The sequence below is a fragment of the Bradysia coprophila genome, unplaced genomic scaffold (genome assembly GCF_014529535.1).
Source record: "Bradysia coprophila strain Holo2 unplaced genomic scaffold, BU_Bcop_v1 contig_94, whole genome shotgun sequence".
Taxonomy (NCBI): Eukaryota; Metazoa; Arthropoda; class Insecta; order Diptera; family Sciaridae; genus Bradysia; species Bradysia coprophila.
In genome coordinates this window covers 9,215,223-9,234,397 of record NW_023504022.1, presented here as the reverse complement: position 1 = coordinate 9,234,397, position 19,175 = coordinate 9,215,223, and the positions used below count along the sequence as shown (strand labels likewise).

The 19,175-nt window shown below is 35.0% G+C and overlaps 2 protein-coding genes across 10 annotated transcripts in view; one reads left to right on the top strand and one right to left on the bottom strand.

Annotated features, from left to right (window-relative positions):
- Positions 1-13,146, bottom strand: part of LOC119085310 (vascular endothelial growth factor receptor 1) — a 32,003-nt gene extending 18,857 nt beyond the window's left edge. For 4 of the 9 annotated variants that reach the window (XM_037195674.1, XM_037195669.1, XM_037195668.1 and 1 more), the window contains exon 1: positions 1,610-1,986. In XM_037195674.1, coding sequence (XP_037051569.1) covers positions 1,610-1,667 — 58 coding nt within the window. In that variant the 5' untranslated portion in view covers positions 1,668-1,986. Of the gene's footprint in view, positions 1-1,609; positions 2,062-12,810 lie in introns of those variants that run through there. The other 5 variants (XM_037195673.1, XM_037195675.1, XM_037195670.1 and 2 more) reach the window with 4 other exon arrangements.
- Positions 13,147-18,189: 5,043 nt separating this feature from the next.
- Positions 18,190-19,053, top strand: LOC119085340. The gene is made up of 2 exons (XM_037195723.1): positions 18,190-18,488; positions 18,549-19,053. Exons 1-2 carry the CDS (start codon positions 18,435-18,437, stop codon positions 18,945-18,947), a joined length of 453 nt encoding a protein of 150 aa, XP_037051618.1. The 5' UTR covers positions 18,190-18,434; the 3' UTR covers positions 18,948-19,053.
- The last annotated feature ends 122 nt before the right edge of the window (positions 19,054-19,175 follow it).

Genomic DNA, 19,175 nt, shown 5'->3' with positions numbered 1-19,175 from the left:
AAAATCCTAGACAGACGAAATTGCTCGTTAATTAAAGTTTCTTGTTTTCCAGTCGCCGTGAGCATTAATTTGTCGACGATACGCTTTGTGGAATTAACATATTTGCTGTTATACAACGCAGTTTCATTCACGAGAAATGATGATGATATATTTGAATTAGACATATCATCTGATCTTAATTGGCTGATATTTTCAATAGGCCCGCATAGAAAATACAACAAAATATTTTCGGAACACGTCAATGCTATATCTTTATTAGAATTAACTAGATCTCAAAACCGCATACCATTCACTTTGGAATGTCCACTTTAAATTGATAAAATTTTTGCATTCTGGTCGTGTTATCTGTGAAAATGCAATGCAGATTTTTTTCCTTCATTCAAATCAACTGCCCTGCCATGATGTATCCATAATTTTAAGTGATAAGCACTCAATGTATTAAATTTGTCAATGAAAACATATCTGCATGGTAAGGATCGTCGACAAGAACCGAGCATATCTTTGATATACAATAATAAAAAAATATATAAAAAAGAACTTTCAGGAAATGGTAATCTCTGGAACATCCGCCCATTTGTAAACAAGATTTTCTGTTGACAAAATGTAAGTGACGTTTTCTTGCGGAGATTCATTCAATTTTTTTTATTGTATTTCTCTCAATGTAACTCAAACATAAAGTCGCTGATCGAAGATGGTTGAACAGGCGAAAGGGTATACGTTATGTTTATTAACCACAGGCGTGGACCACCTATCAAAGGGCCAATATCGAGTTCTGTTGAAATATCCCACTTTCGTATGCTGTTCTTCTTGGTTTCTCTCATTTATCATTTGAAATAGCATACGAAATGATAGAAATGGAAGAAACAGATAGGAACAGCCTCGGGAACATCAGTAACAGCTTAGATATGAAAGTGGGATTTTTTACGTGGGCAAAGCAATAAGATAAATGCACCGGTTACGAGTCTCACTCTAGTAACAAGCTTAAAGGTGAAACGAATGGTATAGCTCCATGCGTGCGTGAGAGAGACAGAACACGGGCTCGTAATAGAAATAAAGAGAGTTCGTAACCGGTGCCGTTATGCTAATCATTTTTAGTGTAAAAGTGCGCCGAAATTCAATAATCCTATGGCCATTCCGAGCTTGCTGGCATGGAAAAATGTTTTCTTCTCGGTCGGTCAAACATTTCCCAGTAATCAAAATGTAAAATTGATTTCCCGATCATACATTTCCCGGTGGGTTTGTTCTGCATGGGTTCAATTTCCCTGTAACCCAATTTTTGCTAAGTTACCAGGATACCGCATTATTTCCTGATTCAGAGCTTATTATTCGGAATTTCAGTTCTTTACTTCTAAAAAAAATCTAAAAAAATTCACAAAAAATGCTTTTTATGAATTTTTAAGATTGAATTCTTAAAATTCCTTAAAATTCTTGCAAAAATTCTTAAAATTTACTAGAAATTCTAAACAAAATTTAATTTCGTAAGAATTCCCGGAAAATTCCGAATAATAAGCTCTGCCCTGACTATGAGTTGATACGTCTCAATCTAATTATGAACTGAATGATCAAAATTTTAAAATAATTTTCCATCGAAATCTCTGATTAAACTTACCAACAATTCCACATAGGAACAGCCAAATTATCGAACTTATCACAGATGTAGCGCTCATGTTTATTCCAATATAAAATTCTTAGACGATCACTTTCATTATTTCCAATTTAAATTTACTCAGATTTATATTGAGCAAAAACGAAAAAAATTATTCACTTCTGTATAGACAAAAATACGATCCGTTTAACACCTACACTCACTCACATTTGTTACAAAATATTTGAAATTCCACAGTTTAACGATCAATGTATTATGTATACCACGCCAGTTGTGTTTTATTATTTTGTTTCTTTTTCTATATAATAGACACTAAAACACAAAATTCCGAATTAACAAATGTTTGATGTCAATTCTTTTTTCGAAAAAAAAGAAAGAAAATCCAATCTTTCGAATAATTTTCTCAGGATTCTTATCTCAAACGTTTATGCGAAAATTACTCATTGCTCGATTACCTAGAAAGAAAGAAATTTTGTTGTTGATATTTTCTCATTTCCAATAAAATGTTTTATTTTTGTAAAACGTTTTTTATAATCTTAAATTCAAATGAACAGACCACTCACTCGATATTAACTGAATGTAATGTGGAAAGAGTAACAAAAAATATTAAAGTTTATATAGAATGTTGCCGGCTATCATTCAAAGCATTTTATGTACACAGGCTGGTGTATTTCAAGATTTTTTTTTTTTCATACGTATCGGCAGCTCTGTTTAACAACATCATGTTTTGTGCTTTACACACATTATTCTAATGTATACAAACAACTAAATTTACGATAAGATTTTTCGCCAAAAAAACGAACTTATCTTTTTGATAAAATAAAAAAAAAACGCACCAGCCAGCCCGGGAAAAATACGTTTTTTTATTATTAAAACAAATTTATGTTTTACGATTTGATGGATTTATTTACCACACACAAGAAAAAAACAAGCTATGCACCAGATGGTCATGCATGTACTCAAAATAAAAATGAATTTGGATGTACTCTTTATAGCCACTTAAATTAATGGACTTGAAAAGCTTCGAAATGAAAATTTTATGCCCGATTCAGAGGGACACAATTTTTTTCTCGATTTGTCCATTAGTCGCAATGTAACTCAAATCAATGTAACAGAAATGCACAGCCATAGGATAACATTGTAATCGAATATCACAGATGCACGTTCGTTATAATTTTTCCTTGAGGACCGTACTGGCTCAAAAAAGCCCTTCGGGAGTTGTATACCGAAAATGTTTAAAGGCCCTTCATTGCCTTTCATTTTTATAAAAAGCAAAAAGCCCTTTGGCTATTGATGCATTGCCCATCGGTTAAGTTCGGGCCTGAACGTTCTAATAATAACAATGAGGACTAGCCCTATTCAGGTTGAAAAATGTGGTTCATAACTTTCGCAGCTATGCGTTTCCATGCGTTGTTATGCGTTTCTATTCGGTGCTATGCGTTTATATGACGTAGGAGTTGGACTTGAGTAGTATCAACGTTCTTTCTTGACAGAAAAAAGTCTGATACTACTCTGTTCGGTGGCCATCCCTTTTTTGTTCCTTATAGAAATTTTTTTCACGAAGCCACTCCAGAATGCCTTCCTCCATTTCTTCAACCGTGACGTCATTGTGCATTTCCGCCGGTATCTTGATTTCTTCTACATTCCCATCCGTTTCAGATTGAACTTCTTCGTTATTTCCCGAAGGAACCAACGGTGCCAAGCGTTTCTATTTTAACATTTGTATGTCCTTTTGATCTTCTAGTCTGTTAGTAGTTGAGAAAGAAACGAAATCCACATTCCTCCGAAAGTTCTAAACCGTATTTTTCAACGTGAACAGAGCTAATGAGGACGTAGGAGGATGAAACAAACTTTTCTTTATTGCAAAACGATGTTTTAATTCATAATAAAAAAGGATGAACATCGGTGCATTGTACACTCTGTGAAAATTGGAATTATCGATTTTGATCAATAAATTTTAATTAACCGAAAATAACTTTTCATTTGGAATGCAAACACCGCAGTGCATTCATTTTCATTTTTTTGCATTTTTGCGGTCTCATTACTTTTAATATCACGAAATTCAAATTTATAAGTGTACGATTGACATGAAAATATAAACGGAATGATTCAGAATAGGCTCACGAATTAGGACTAAGTTAAATTTAACGTTTTGTTCAGACCAATTGCTCTTTTAAAACTATTCGGGTCAATGTAACAAATTGTATATTGTCGCTAAAAATAAACTATGACGCCAGCGGCACACATACCTAATTTGCGACAACAATCTCAACCACCCAACAAAACCCACCATGAAAAACCATTTCCATCATTAACTTGTTGAATGTTTACTTTGTTTTAGTGAAGCAGAAATTGTAAATAATTTTCGAGAGTTGAAAAGTGTCAGCAAATGATTAATTGTCCGGAAAAATAACGCGCAAGAATTTTCATAATTTGACAAATAAACGCACATCTCTGATTTCAAGCCCAAGACCGAACCTAAATTCCATAATATGGATATGGCATGGCGGTAAGCCTTATCAATTTTCTGTGACCTGATGCGTGTATTATAGACAACAATACCTGATAGGTGAGAATAAATTATTGTTATAATTATGAAGTGTGCTACGTGTTGGGGAATCGTTTATGGTGTTCGTACAGTGTTCATTAAAAAATTAATTCAAAATTGTTTTGTTTGCTAAAATAATTGAATCGTTGTCACCATAATGTTGATTTTCTGGATAAAACGAACTAAACAAGAGGGTAAACAAAGCGCAAATTTTCGAAATATAATATGTCTCGTCAGAACCGAAGCAGATTTAAAAATAAATTCTATTTTAGTACAGCCATTGCCACTACAAATACTGAAAGTTATTCTACGAAAATACAACTGCATTCTGTAAAATTAGACAACACAACAAAAAATTACGATAAAAGTGCTTGAATGCGCCACATTATAATATTTTGATAATATTCTTGTACAGAGAGAGAAAGCATATGTTTTACAAGATACCAGTACATGACATAGTCTAAGTCTCTGGTAGTGAAATTAAATTAAATAAATTGCCTGCAACACAACATGAAAGGATGTTTATCATTCATTTTTTTGGCCATTTTGTTCTTACTAAAGAAATTAGATTGAACAGATCGTCTCCAACTGTGTAAAGTATTTACCATAATGATTGTATAGCCAAACACTCATATTCTTCTTGCGTGGATTCGATACGTGTCTCTTTACAGAAAATTTAATTTTATTTTCTTTTGTAAGCAGCGTTTAGTGTGCTCTTAATGGTATCTGGAAATTACCATTGAAATAAGATGATTTTCATGAGCAATGTCGATGTTCCATCGAACGACACTATGCCAGAATGGATTTTACGAAATACATCTACGGTTCTTGGAAAGACGTTCATATTCATTCAATGAGTCATAACTTAATTGTTGAAGTTGTACATTGGTAGTAAATGAATTTTAAGAATCAATTGACGTTGTTCACGTTCACATTCAACATTTTAGAATTTTTGTGAAAATATGAACTTTTTAAGACCTGTACGGAATACAACGTTTTAAAATGAGTACACAGTACCTGAAAAATGGTTGAAAAATGACTGAAAAATAGCATACGGTCCACTGGCTGAAAACTGTGTGGGATTACAGTCCAAAGTTACCGATTTACACTCTAATGGTATACAAATACTGCGCTCTTGGTAATTATATTTCACCAAAGTTACCAATAGCGCAGGATTTCAATTCCATTAAAACATAAATTGGTCACTTTGGACTGTGAATTCACACATTTTTCAAACATTTTTCAGCCAGTGGACCGTATGCTTTTTTCAGTCATTTTCAACCATTTTTCAGGAACTGTGTACTCGCCTTAAAAGTCATCAATGTTACCCAGTCAATTAAGAGCTCGTTCAGGAACGATTTTTTCTTCACTGAGTTTCGTTCAGTTAACGATGACAGGTGTAACTGTGAGGTTAGATTTCTCACGATGTATTTTGGTCGTGAAATGTTACCCAAATGTCATGAAACTTCGGTGAAGTGAATTAACAATGGATGTGTTGTGGTCTGCGGATATAAATCATTTCGATTTCTGTGGACCATTTGATGATACGATATGCCAGCGTCGACAGTTCAAGAACAGAGATTTTCCGATGTCAAATCGATCTGACACCGACCTAACAGAACTTTTTCATAGAACGGATTTACATATAAACGGATGTTGTGCTAAAAGTAATCCTGTACGAGCTGGGGGCTGCAAGTAACCACAGTACAGACAGTATATTGCTGTCGAGTACATCAGAACCACCAAGTTTCATGTTGCCGGCGAATGTGTTCGAAACGGAAGGGGAGCGTATTTGGGAAATCTTGGATACGCGCAATTATATACGAACAAGATATCTTCTCGTCGACTATTTGGATCATGCACTGGAAATGTTGCTCGGCTTTTTTCAGACGAGGAATAAGTACAGTTGGCCCGGTCTCATCGATCCGAAAGATTATTAGGACGCAATGACAGCGTGTCGGTACAGTGAAGGAAGTGAAGATCATGCCCAGGAAACCATTCAATACTATTACGAGGCATATGAGGAGACGCCTGATGCAATTCAGATGATCAAAGAAATGGTCGAACTGGATGGTCGATCTTAGAAAAGCGCACTGTAGACTGTGCGAAAATATTTTTTTCTGACTTTTCATTGCGTCGAATGAATTCTGAATGAGTGATGTTCGTCATGGTCAAATAAATTTCTAAGAAACAAAATAGTTCTGTTGTCAGTTGTTTTTGGCACCTCCTTCCTCTTCATTTTGTATATAAGTTCCGTTCCCCTCCACTTTCGGTCTAGTAAGTTTGTCCGTTAAGGCAAGTTAAGGACGCAAGTGAGTATCACTGTAAAATTGAGGTCCTCCACATTCATAATAAATAATAATTTAATCAAATAATTGCATTAGTGAGGTGGAGGTCACAGCCCTCGTCAAAGTTCACCTACGTTCCATCGGTTTTGAGAAATTTTTCGGAAGTCATTCGGCCGTTTGTCATACAATTTTTTGAAATTAATATTTTCCCCGAGAATACTCGACCTCAGCTTTCCAACGAACCCATACACGCTCGTATCCTCGCCACCTTACGGAAATGAAATCCGGACTACGAAACCCCATTTTTCGACTTTTTCGGAAGATCAAAAAAATATTAGACTTGTTTTGGGGCCTAGGCAACAAAGCCTAACTAGGCATATATAAAGAAGTCCCAGAAAAAATAGCGCCGATTTCGGTCAGTCGAAATTCAACAGAATCCCTCTGTGGGAATGTAAACATAAACAGAAAATTAACTCGTAACTTTCACTAACGTATCTGAACGGCAAACGTCAGACAACTGTTAGTGTAACATTAAACGAATCGTCAAATCTTCACTGAGTGAAGAAAAAATCGTTCCTGAACGAGCTCTAAGTGTTTCCAGTTTATGATATTTTGGCGCAAAATTTGAAAATGCCTTTGCAAATTCAAATTTTGCGCCAAAATTATCAAATGGAAACACTAATTGACTGGCTAATCATATCAAATTTTTGCCAACTTTGGGCTTCCAAAACAGCGCCGAGCGGGTATTTTTAGCTCGTTTTCAAAAAACGTCTCTCCAATGGATTCTCTATGAGATACACTGTTCAGGCATACCTCACATGACATTTTATACCATGATTTGTCGATTTTATATGTAAATCATGTTGAAATTTTTCGTCAAAAGATCTTAGTCGGGAACACTGACAGAGTTACGCTGCCCGAGTGAAGACGAAGATCATCAACTCTCTGCTGGTATTTTATAGCTGGGCTCCTCAGAAGCAGTAATGCATTCTGTTCCAAAGTGCCCGTGGTATCAGTCAACAATGTGTGCAACCTCATGCTACTACCCCGAAATCAAAAATCAGCCAAAAGGCATGGGAAAAATTAATTTTTGAATTTTTTTTGTTGTTGTTTCGGATTCCTTGGTCAATTCTAAGTACAGCCTGAGACGAATAATTGACGAGTTGGAGAAAGAAGAGTATTTTGGCACGATCTCGTGCAAGTCATTTTTGTAGCCTATGTATCATAATGATTCTCAAGAGGCATTACTTCTTTGTTCCTTAAATTTTAACCGATTTTGTAACAAATTTGAGAATAGCCAGTTCAAAATATTCAAACTGTTCAAGAAACAGACAGTTGATGTGTTTAATATTTCGAAATAGCAGACATTACACGACATGCAGCTGTTAATAAGCAACATGTGAATGATTCCATACATGAAATGCATCGAACAACTTTTAAATAAATTTATGATGAAGTCTCTTCAGTGGAATGCGTAGATTTTGATTGAAGTTCAAAAAGTGCATGATGCAAACACGAAACATTCCTCATTTTTCTGCGTCGAAATGTTTCCGGATCATAAAATAAAGAAATCTGTTCGAAAAATTCAGCGAGAGTTTAACAACCTTACACCCATAAGTCGTTGACCTTACGTAAACAAGACCACGATCATTAGGTTTAAATTTTATCGGAATATTTAAACTGATTTACAACAACGTCAAACCCATTTTCTCGCTGATATGTGGTTAGTGTAGGTTATATTGCATGCATGACATAAAACGCATTGTATTGCTTTCTGACGAACCTACAATTTTCGATATCCAAACCAAAACCAACTCATTCATGAATGCAAACAGACACACCACACCGTATCGAATCGTAAATGTTCCATCACTTTTTATACGGCCACATTTTTCAATCGCGAATTTGTGTATTGAATATTTTCATTTCCAGACCAGACACAGGTTGTGTGTCGGTGTTAGACTACATGATTTGAATAAATGATGAACGGTTTGTCATACTTCATATAGTATTGGTAAGATCAAATTTAATCGTTTTCCCAGAGCATACGGCTAAACTAATCAGGATAAACGGAATGTGACCTTAGACAGTAAATTTCGAATAGATTTGCTCGCATTTTTTCGAAAGTGGATCAACGGTTCACTGTAATGGCGTGCAAAACAGATTTAAATGGAAAAAAAATTGTAATTATGTAAGAATATAAAAGGTGTGTTCCACACTTAGTGGCTGGAAACATGCCATTTATTACGTTTACTACACCGAATAACAAAAAAAATGAAAACAAATTCCATAAAAGCGAAAATTTATGCAAATGTTACGGTCGGTTTTTCAATGTATTCAGCAACGAATTCTTGGAAATGAGACTGCGGATTAATGTAACGATTGTAAATGACTCAATGTATAAGCTGTTGAACGTCAGATCGGATTTTACGCGTCACACCAATGACCGGTGATTTTAATTAATTTTCGGAATAAAATTTTGGTTTGCCAGATCTGATAAAATGCGATGCCCTCAGCACCAGTCGCACCAGTATTATAAATCGATATATTTTGAAATTTAAATTTTATTGATGGGCCGTAACATCAACATAATATTTAGAATTCATTCTGTTTCGTTATGCATTCCGTAAACATGGTATTCAATGAAGTCACCACCACACAGTGAGTGAGTGTATCATGAATATCAGAAACATTTGAATGAAGTAATCATGCGTGGATTTATATGCTGTTGTTATGCTTCAGTCCGAGACTGATGTCAGCAGTGGTTTTGTGTTACAACGAACATGTACTATTGTTACCATACAGCATTGATCTGCTTTTCGAATGAATTGTAAGACTACTAGCAAAAAAACGAGCCATCAGAAAAGTCGGAGCGTTTGCTGCGACTGAGCCTCGTACAAACCCGTATATCTATTGCGTACGTGACCCTAGTGCGTCTGTCACCCTACTTTGACCGTAAGCCTATTGCGCCGGTTAATGTAGTTAAAGTAAAATTATTATGTAATGCGTACATCTTAAAAATTGCGCATAGCACAATTACGAAGCCCCGTACGACGTTCCTTTCAAATGAAACAAAAATTTCAAATCGCCCTAAAATTTTAATTTTTTGTGTATAAAAAATACATAGGGCCTAGTATCGGCCTCAGTCCGAGGACCCAAATTTTTTTTTAACTACATTCTATTCGGCCTTTGATTATCTTCCAAATGAAACCAAAATTACGAAAAACGGATGAAATTTGCTCGAGTTATATGTAAAATACACATAGGGCCCTAGTACCGGCCTTAGTCCGAGCACCCAAATTTACTTTTTTTCAACAACATTCTATTCGGCCTTTGATTACCTTCCAAATCAAACAAAAATTACGAAAAACGGATGAAATTTACTCGAGTTGTATGTAAAATACACATAGGGCCCTAGTAGTGGCCTTAGTCCAAGGGCCCAAATTTAATTTTTTTTCAACAACATTCTATTCGGCCTTTGATTACCTTCCAAAAGAAACAAAAATTACGAAAAACGAATGAAATTTACTCGAGTTCTATGTAAAATACACATAGGGCCCTAGTAGTGGCCTTAGTCCAAGGACCCAAATTTAATTTTTTTTTCAACAACTTTCTATTCGGCGTTCGATTACCTTCCAAATGACACAAAAATTACGAAAAACGAATGAAATTTACTCGAGTTGTATGTAAAATACACATAGGGCCCTAGTAGCGGCCTTAGTCCGAGGACCCAAATTTAATTTTTTTTCAACAACATTCTATTCGGCCTTTGATTACCTTCCAAATGAAACAAAAATTACGAAAAACGGATGAAATTTGCTCGAGTTATATGTAAAATACACATAGGGCCCTAGTAGTGGCCTTAGTCCAAGGACCCAATTTTTTTTTTTTTTCAACAACATTCTATTCGGCATTCCATTAACTTCCAAATCAAACAAAAATTACGAAAAACGAATGAAATTTACTCGAGTTCTATGTAAAATACACATAGGGCCCTAGTAGCTTTTCACTTCTAAGGCCCTAACTCACAGTCCACTCACCCGATTTTAAAAACCTTTTCTTTCCTGGATTGGTATTGACAATACCTATCATTTGCCGTGTCATTTACATTTCCATCGTTTATTTTGCCATAAATATCACCAAAAGACCTTAAATCACTTAGGTGGCCCTAACTCACGAAGGACCGACCCGAATATGCCCATCTTCGAACTTAGCCTCACTATTTCGACTATCTTTCAGGGAAAAAAAAAATTTTGAAATCGGATTTGATTTACTCAAGATCGACGTGACGGACAGACGGACAGACAAAATTTTTATTGCGGATTCGTCATCTATGAACATAGGCAAACACTTTGCCCTTACCGTCTGCTTCGAATTCCATCAATTACACACGGCATCGTAATCCTATAAGCCCCTTTGTACTTCGTACGGGGCTAAAAATGAAATAGTGAGGATCTACAGTAATCTGCTTCATCATCGGAATAATTTTCTTAGAAGACAAGCAAAAGTAAGTTTCCTCCAAAAACATTTTTCGGCAGTTACACAAATTTCCCTCCACTTTTTCACGATTTACTTAAGTCATGGTTTATTTGCCTATTTTAATGATGGTGTACATACCCACCTACCTACGTATATTTATACACGCTAGACAGACAGGAGACAAACACCATTAAGAAAAGCAACACCGTTCAAATAAGTAAATGCAAGGAATGTCATCACATATGTTTCGAAGAAAAAGGTTCGTAGCAAACCGTTCTACGGTTCTACCTACATGGTTTTGGACGCATCCCACCGTCAGAACCCTGTTTTTAACCGTTTACAGACCAGGACTTATTATTGGGAATTTTGATTACGAAATTTCCGAGTTTTTTGTTTGTAATTTTCTGAGTTTTTTCATAATTTTCCGGAATTTTCAGAGTTCAAATTTCGAATAACAAGAGCCCAGTTACGGGCAAGTATTTCAGCTGTCTTACTATCTGATCAATTACTTCATTTGGTCTAATTACAGTGAACGACATCTCAAATGTCTCACTGTCATTTTTTTCAGAGAATGTCATTGTGAATTTGCAATGACACAATAGGTTTGTCCCAAGGCCATATGAATTGTCAAATTTCATCCATATAACCATAACCTCAATAATATCTCAGTGCAAATCGCGTAGGCGACGTTGCTCGATTTGTATGAAATATCACGTAAGCGACGTTGCTATGGATGAAATTGTCGTTGTTCGGGTTGTCAAAGTTCGTGTTTACAGTTACTTGGAACAAAACTATAAAATTCTCAGAAAAATTTGACAGTGAGACATTTGAGATGTCGTTCACTGTACTTTCAATAGAATGATTTCAATTACTTCATTTCTTTATATTAGATAAAGTGTATTGCAAATAGTTGTCACGTACTCCGAGTACAATTGTTGAATCGGAATTTTGATGATTGAACTCATCAACCGGAAACCTTTTTGATAATTAAAATACAAATTCTTCCATACGTTAAAAACGAAACAAATTCATTCCACCTACTCAACCAACACTTCGGAAGTCACCCAAGAAAGAACAAAAAAAAACGTTTAATTATATCCCGTTTTAAGTTGAGTGAATCAATAAATCGTAGTGTGTGTAAATAAAGCGCAATGCTATTTTCCATACAGATAAGGTGTCGTATCAGAAATGGAAGAGAAAAAATTGAGAAAAACAAGTAAAACACTCGGTGTAATTACGTTCAATATTAGACTCAAGATCATGATGCCTGCTGCTATATACTAATGCAAATTTTGTCTCAATTCTCAATATTTAGCAGAGTGTAAGCTATCTCAGATGCTTCGTCGATTTTATAAAATTCTGAATCGAAATAAAATTTGCCAAACCTGCAAATTTTATCTCAAAATGCGACGTCATTCGGCCGTAATTCTATATGAATTATGATATAAAACCGGCGACATACATACGCTTAATATTGGGTACGTTTTATCAATCATATTTTAATACTCTCAGTGAGTTTATCCATCAAGCCAACCAACGCTTTATTGGGTGCCGTATTCAATTCCACAATTTTTTTTAATTTGTAATTTTTTCTGATAATTAACAATTTACGAACTAAAATTTAATAAAAAGAATTGAAGAAAATTTTACAAAGAACTTTCAGATGAATTTATACGGTCACACTGTGTCGTGCTTCTTGATGCCGATGGACACTTAATATAAATTTTGACTAATAAACAACTTGTAACCTTTCAATGAATGAATAATATTTTCTTGAATGAATCACTTGTGACCACAGAATTATGAAGAATTATGACTTTTAATTGCACTACTGGATGTTATATGAATATATTTGTTTAAAATTCTGGTTTTGAGTCATTTATATGCACCTTCTTTTGATGTTGAATACACCACAACACACACCTTATGTATTTTGTTAACTGTAGATAACATATAGATATTACTACTGACGTCTTCACTGGCTATGCCCGCTATCTGTTTCTATTTTATTTTATTAAATTTCTTTCCACAATTTTATTATCATCACAAAAATGTTAAAATTTTCTCATATTTAATCGCGAGCTGAATTCAAATGTTTTTCGTTTCGTCGTTTTTTTTGAATATCTAGAATTCATAAACTCATTTCTATACAAACCGAACGCAACAACGTCACGTCGAACCGTTACTGTTTCGATTGAATGTGTGATGTCGACTGAATAAATGCTTGTTGTTCGGACAAGACCAAAGTGCTATAGCGATGTGACGGGAATATTTTCCATTACGAACTAGACCTCGTGTGTCGGGATTGCGGGCGGGCGGTTAAAAAAATTATGAATAATTTTGATGTCGATGTATTATTCAATTACTGTGTCGTACGCGAGTGTTTTCGAATAAATTACGAAATTACAAATCAGGTAAAGTTTACATATACTCTGATAAAACGCTCTGCCTGTATTGATCACTTTTTACTGAGCTTTTTATTAGATCGCTCACGAGAAAAATATTTTTGATATGACCGGTGTGATTAACCTTATTTTCTCCACTCAAAAGGCCATGAGAAATGGTTATTTTTCAAATTTCAACCCCAGCATATAAAACTTAATACTCGGCCGACTCAATTGTTACGTAAATACGTGTTACGGAACGTGTGTGGCAAACACATCAGTTTTTTTCACCTTTTTTCAAAACCAAAACAAAGTGACAGTTGCGACGAGAAAAAACTCTTGTTCATCCCATGGAAAACAAAAGTTGAGGAAATAAAAATCTTCTCACCGCATTTGAGTTCACGCCACACGATGGAATACTATTAGGGATAAAGAGTACAGTTTTCCGTGTGAATTTTGTTGATTCAAGACGAAGCCGAGGTCAATAAACACACGAAAACGAGTTATGTAATGGGTTTTACATGTTGAGAGCGTCGAAAGAAGTGCTTGAAACATTAAAAATACGGTTTTCGATGCATGTAGCTTTATTTATAAACGATGTAAATGACAAGCAAATTAGCGAATTACAATGTAAATATTTCATCCACCACTTTTCCATCGAGGAATGTTCCCATAACAGATGCTATATTGCGGCGTTGGATTGCATGTAGCTTGTAAATGACTTTTTGTTCGCGCTTTGTCTGATGACAAAACTAGGTCCCACCTTTTGGGCGGGTCAGGTCACTTGACTGACAATTTTTTCAATATATTTTTGTCCAATTTCATTGTTGAACTTCCGAAGATACAATACTGATACAAATGCCTACATTTAATATATCGATTACTTTAAACATGACAACGAAATTTGACAGAAAAAGTTCTTCAAATAAACCTTCGAAGACCGAATGATCTTTGAGTTCTGATTTTTCTTATAAATTTGCAGCAAGATTTTCAATCAACCACAAATCGTAAATAAAATGCGACTCGTGTGAATTAAAACTTCCCACTCGTATGAGCTATCTATTATTCTGTTTGATTGCCATTTTGTCAAATTTAATCAGAGTAGATGCGAAGTTTTACAAATTTGGAACGATGATAGGACTCTTTCAAATTAAAAAAAAAAAACCGCTAGATTCTTCTCTTACAGTTTTGTACAAAAAGGAAGTCCCCCGGTATTTTACAAAACCGTCACTCGTGAATAAAATGTGGATGGTAATAAACGACCGATAAATTAATTATTTTTTTTTCGTTTCTTCACTTTTGTCGATTCAGAAAACGACAAAAGTCAGGAATTGACAAAACGTCTTTAAGTTACATTTCGTAGAAGGATGAATTTCGCTAGGAAATCGACAAAGAGTGAAGCAAAGACAATTTTTTTTTACTTTTTACTGATTTACTGAAGAGGTGCCAGCGACATGTACCACATTTCTATCGGTATTTTATTATTTTTTATCGGTAAAATTGAATTTTTCTGTTGGTCGAATATAATATCCCATAAAATTATTACGACTCGTGAGAGAAACTTTACACTCGTATGGGAGTTGTAACATATTTTGTTTGATTGTTGGAATAATGAATTTAAAAAAAATATTCAGAAATTTGTTGAGAATGACTTATATCTTATATTGCCTACAAAGAATGATGGTTACATTTAACGTTTTTCATAAAATTTCCTACACTTTTCAATCATAGTGTGCTCATGACATTTTTCTGCCGTAAGACCTTGAGTAAAAAAAACATCTTTTTTTGGTAGTAGACGCATTAAATTTGTTAGTCAACTATCAAGTTGTTAATCAACTATCAAGTTGTTAGTCAACTATCAAGTTGTTAGTCAACTAACAAGTTGTTAGTCAACTATCAAGCTAATAGTCAACTATCAAGCTGATAGTCAACTATCAAGTTGTTAGTCAGCTATCAAGTTGTTAGTCGACTATCAAATTTGTTAGTCAACTATCAAATTTGATAGTCAACTATCAAATCTGATAGTCAACTATCAAATCTGATAGTCAACTATCAAATTTGATAGTCAACTTTCAAGTCGTTAGTCAACTATCAAGTTGTTAGCAGTTCACTAACAAGAGATGTTTACCGGTTAGAGGCTGGGCATGTAGTGCCGAAATTTTTCTTTCTACTTGTTTCATGCACATTATCGAAAACATACTTATACGATTTACACACACTACGCAACAAAATCAAATTTCATCAAAGTAATCTTTTTCGATTGAGGCTATAATCATCAGTGTAAAATCCTGTTTTTCTGGGATAGCTTCCAGATCCTTCGTCCCACATAGCCCATTTTCGAACTTAGCCTCGGTATTTTACTTCCACAAATTTAAAAAAAAGATTCATCCAAATTGCTTGAGAATAACTCAAGTTATCGTGCCTTCAACGATTTTTTGTTACCCACATTTAACGTTTTTCATACCATTTCATACATTTTCAATCATAGTGAACTTTTTTGTCACCCACATATTTCGGTATTTTCTGGTGTAAGACCCTGACTTTCAGTCAAGGGAACAAGAGGGTAGAAAGTAGACATGCCCTTTCCCGAAATGTCACCTTTGTTTTTGTTTTGAAAAATTGTGTAACATATTCCGATGTATCTGTTTCGTGGAGACGAGAAAATAACAGATTCCAACTCTCTCCGCTTCGCTAAGCTTCGCTCTTATTGACATTTCATATTTTATCTGTAAACCCTCAGTCAATGAACGTAGATAAGTAGGTATGGCCAGTCCAAACAAGTCGGAGCACATACGGATTTGCATGGCGCCACCTCAAACGAACTCATTTCTAGTGGAAATTTGCACTAGAAATGAGTTCGTTTGAGGTGGCGCCATGCAAATCCGTATGTGCTCCGGCTAGAACAAATTTGAACGTTTGGCCATACCTGTCGGAGCACATACGGATTTGCATGGCGCCACCTCAAACGAACTCATTTCTAGTGGAAATTTGCACTAGAAATGAGTTCGTTTGAGGTGGCGCCATGCAAATCCGTATGTGCTCCGGCTAGAACAAATTTGAACGTTTGGCCATACCTATCTATTTACTTTCATTGCCCTCAGTAACCAAATAACTATGAAATTGGATATAACTTATATCATATAATCGTTGTATACTTCTAAGCAGAACACATATAGCGTGAAAAATATGTAAAAACAGTTGAAAACTAAGTACTACAAAAATCTAAAATGACTCTTCTCACATGGAGTCATAGTGGTTTTTCTAATAGGTGTTGGTTGTGGGACATTCTAAAAATTATTTGTCAGAAATTGTTTTCTGATTACTTGTTATATAGAACGAATGACACTTCCGTTGTTCATGATTTTGAGTTCAAAAGTCTATAAATTACGGGGCATGGGCAGACGTACCACTTCACCCTGAAAACTACAAAAGACTGCCTAGTTTTCATTGCTGAAAACGATCGTTTCTCGAAGTTTTATCCCCATTTACTGTAAAAATATTCACAGAACTTAGTATCATACGCTGGGACATTTTTTTAATTTATATTTTACCATCAAGCCATGATGACTTATTTTGTACAAATGTAGATCATGGTTAAATTTGCACAAAAAATTAGACATCAAAACTTAATTTCTTGTTCGAGTTGAACTGACCAAATCTGTCATAAGCAGAGAAATGATAACAGATGGCGCTGCGCTAGTGAGGCGAACGCAACGCCATCTGTTATCATTTCTATGGTCGTAAGCTGTAGGCATAATATGATCTGCATGTCAATTTTATAATCGATATACACCATACCAGACCGAGTGTTTAAATAGACTGGACTTTTGGACTTAAGGCAAAAGTATAGTTACGAGTATTTCCTTATAACGCACGTAGTGTCAAGTGGTGCATGAAAAAAAAAATTTAAAAAAATAGAATCATGTAATTGGGAGTAAGAGAATGTGTGGTGCCAATAAAAGTCTGAACTTTTTCTTCTCCCTCTTCATTTTTAAAAATAATAAAGGAAAAGTAGAACTCATTTTGTTCAAGCGAGACAATAAATTCATATTCATCTCTTCAATATTTCCAACATTTCTTTTGTACACAGAAATTATTTCCATTTCATCGTAATATTTTGAACTGAGCTTCTAATGAGACATAGATCTCCCGTATGTGGGCTGGGTCATCATAATGCCAATGTTATTTTGAACCATTGCCATTGCTCTGACTATACATTTATGTATAAAACAAGATACAAGCCCTGAAAACATCTAAATTAAAAGTTCATTGTTGACACTGCTGTAATTATAGGTGTATTCGAGTAAAAATTGTTTACAGTCAGATTACATGTCATTTGTGCAGTGAGTTGCAATAACACATTGTTCATCGGATGCTGCTATCGAATTAAAATCATGTACTTTGATGATAATGGTTTTTTAATATTTTCTAGCTGGTAGAAAGGCACAATGCCCGAAAGTTCGTAAATGGTACCCGTACAGTTGCATCCCTAACGATATAAAGTTTCGTCACTATGAGTTTTCCACGAGCTTTTTTTGTGGTTTGCAGCAAATAACATTAAGAAAACTCTGTAAAATGCTGCAATCGTTGAATTGTAATTTACTTGCAATGTACAACGATTGGTTGCATTTAACATTTTTTCTTCAATTCTTTGATGAGAGACCTAACCATTCGAAAGTCAGGTCACTTCATGAATAATTGGAAATTAAGGCTCATCTTGTTTTAGACTTTTCATATTTTAGTCAATTCATCGTTTTCGGAATTTTATACGGTTCAACATATAACATGGAAGAGTGTTACTAAAACGTAGCACATACGTACAACATCAGAAACAAATGGCACCAATTTCAAGTACTTAAAAAATATCGTTCGGACAACGAAAAACAAAACCAGTTTTAATGTATATCCGTCTCAGTCTCGTCTCTCTCGCCAATTTCGGAAATTCTCGACTGTAGAATCCAACAGAGTTCATAAATCACAATCAATTCGCACAGAGTGCATGTGTATTTAAAGTAACTGCAAAAACTTTTTATTAGTGAGAACCATTTCGTTTTAAGTTTCCGTCTGAGCAGCAGCAGAAATTTCAGTTGATTGTAAAAGTGTTTCTTTATCTCGAATTGTTGTTAAAAATGTTTTCGTTGAAATTGTCACTCTGTTTCGTAGCTCTTGCACTGGTGCAAATTGTAAGTTTTGTGAATCATCAGCCCTGAATCGATCAACTAATTAAATTGATAATTTGTTAGGCATCGGGCCGATTTGAAAATGAATCGACTCGTCAAAAGTTCGTAGCAGATCTAACAAGAAGCCTATCCAACGCACTGCTGACGAACCATGGACGTGTCAATTTCGATGAATTCCGAAATGTTTTGGTTCGCTACGAATTCGATTGCAAGCAGCACGCTTTGAATAAGGTCACCCAGTCGGATTACAAAGACAAAAAGGGCAGAAGCGACACGATCGAAAAGTTCTATGCCAACAATCGCTACAACAGTTTCGAGAATCAGGAAACCTTCAAATTCAAGAAACCCGACGCCCAAGATGAAGCCATTCAGAAGAAGAGTTCTGATGTGGCCAAGCAAACCGTTAGATTGTGTGCAAATATGGAAGCGATTAGCGCAGGAAGTCAACCGAACATTCAGTGATTGAGTTAAATTCGTTAAATTAGATTTAATTCGATTTTATGAAATAGAACGCATTTTGTAGTCGCATTCCAATTATATTCACTAAAATATTTTACTTTCTGCAAGCTAACGATTTTTGTTTTCCTAATTCACTTTAAGCTTTTCAAATAGGTTAGCAAGGTCGCACCAATGCAATGGACAAAAATGTTCAATAAAGGATTATCTTCAAAGCTTTATACAATATTCGCA

What these genes read in the sequence shown, in the direction of transcription:
- LOC119085340 (XM_037195723.1), top strand. Translation starts at nt 18,435, where the DNA reads ATGTTTTCGTTGAAATTGTCACTCTGTTTCGTAGCTCTTGCACTGGTG. An exon ending in CTCTTGCACTGGTGCAAATT is followed by an intron (nt 18,489 to 18,548) that starts GTAAGTTTTGTG and finishes ATAATTTGTTAG; the next exon opens with GCATCGGGCCGATTTGAAAA.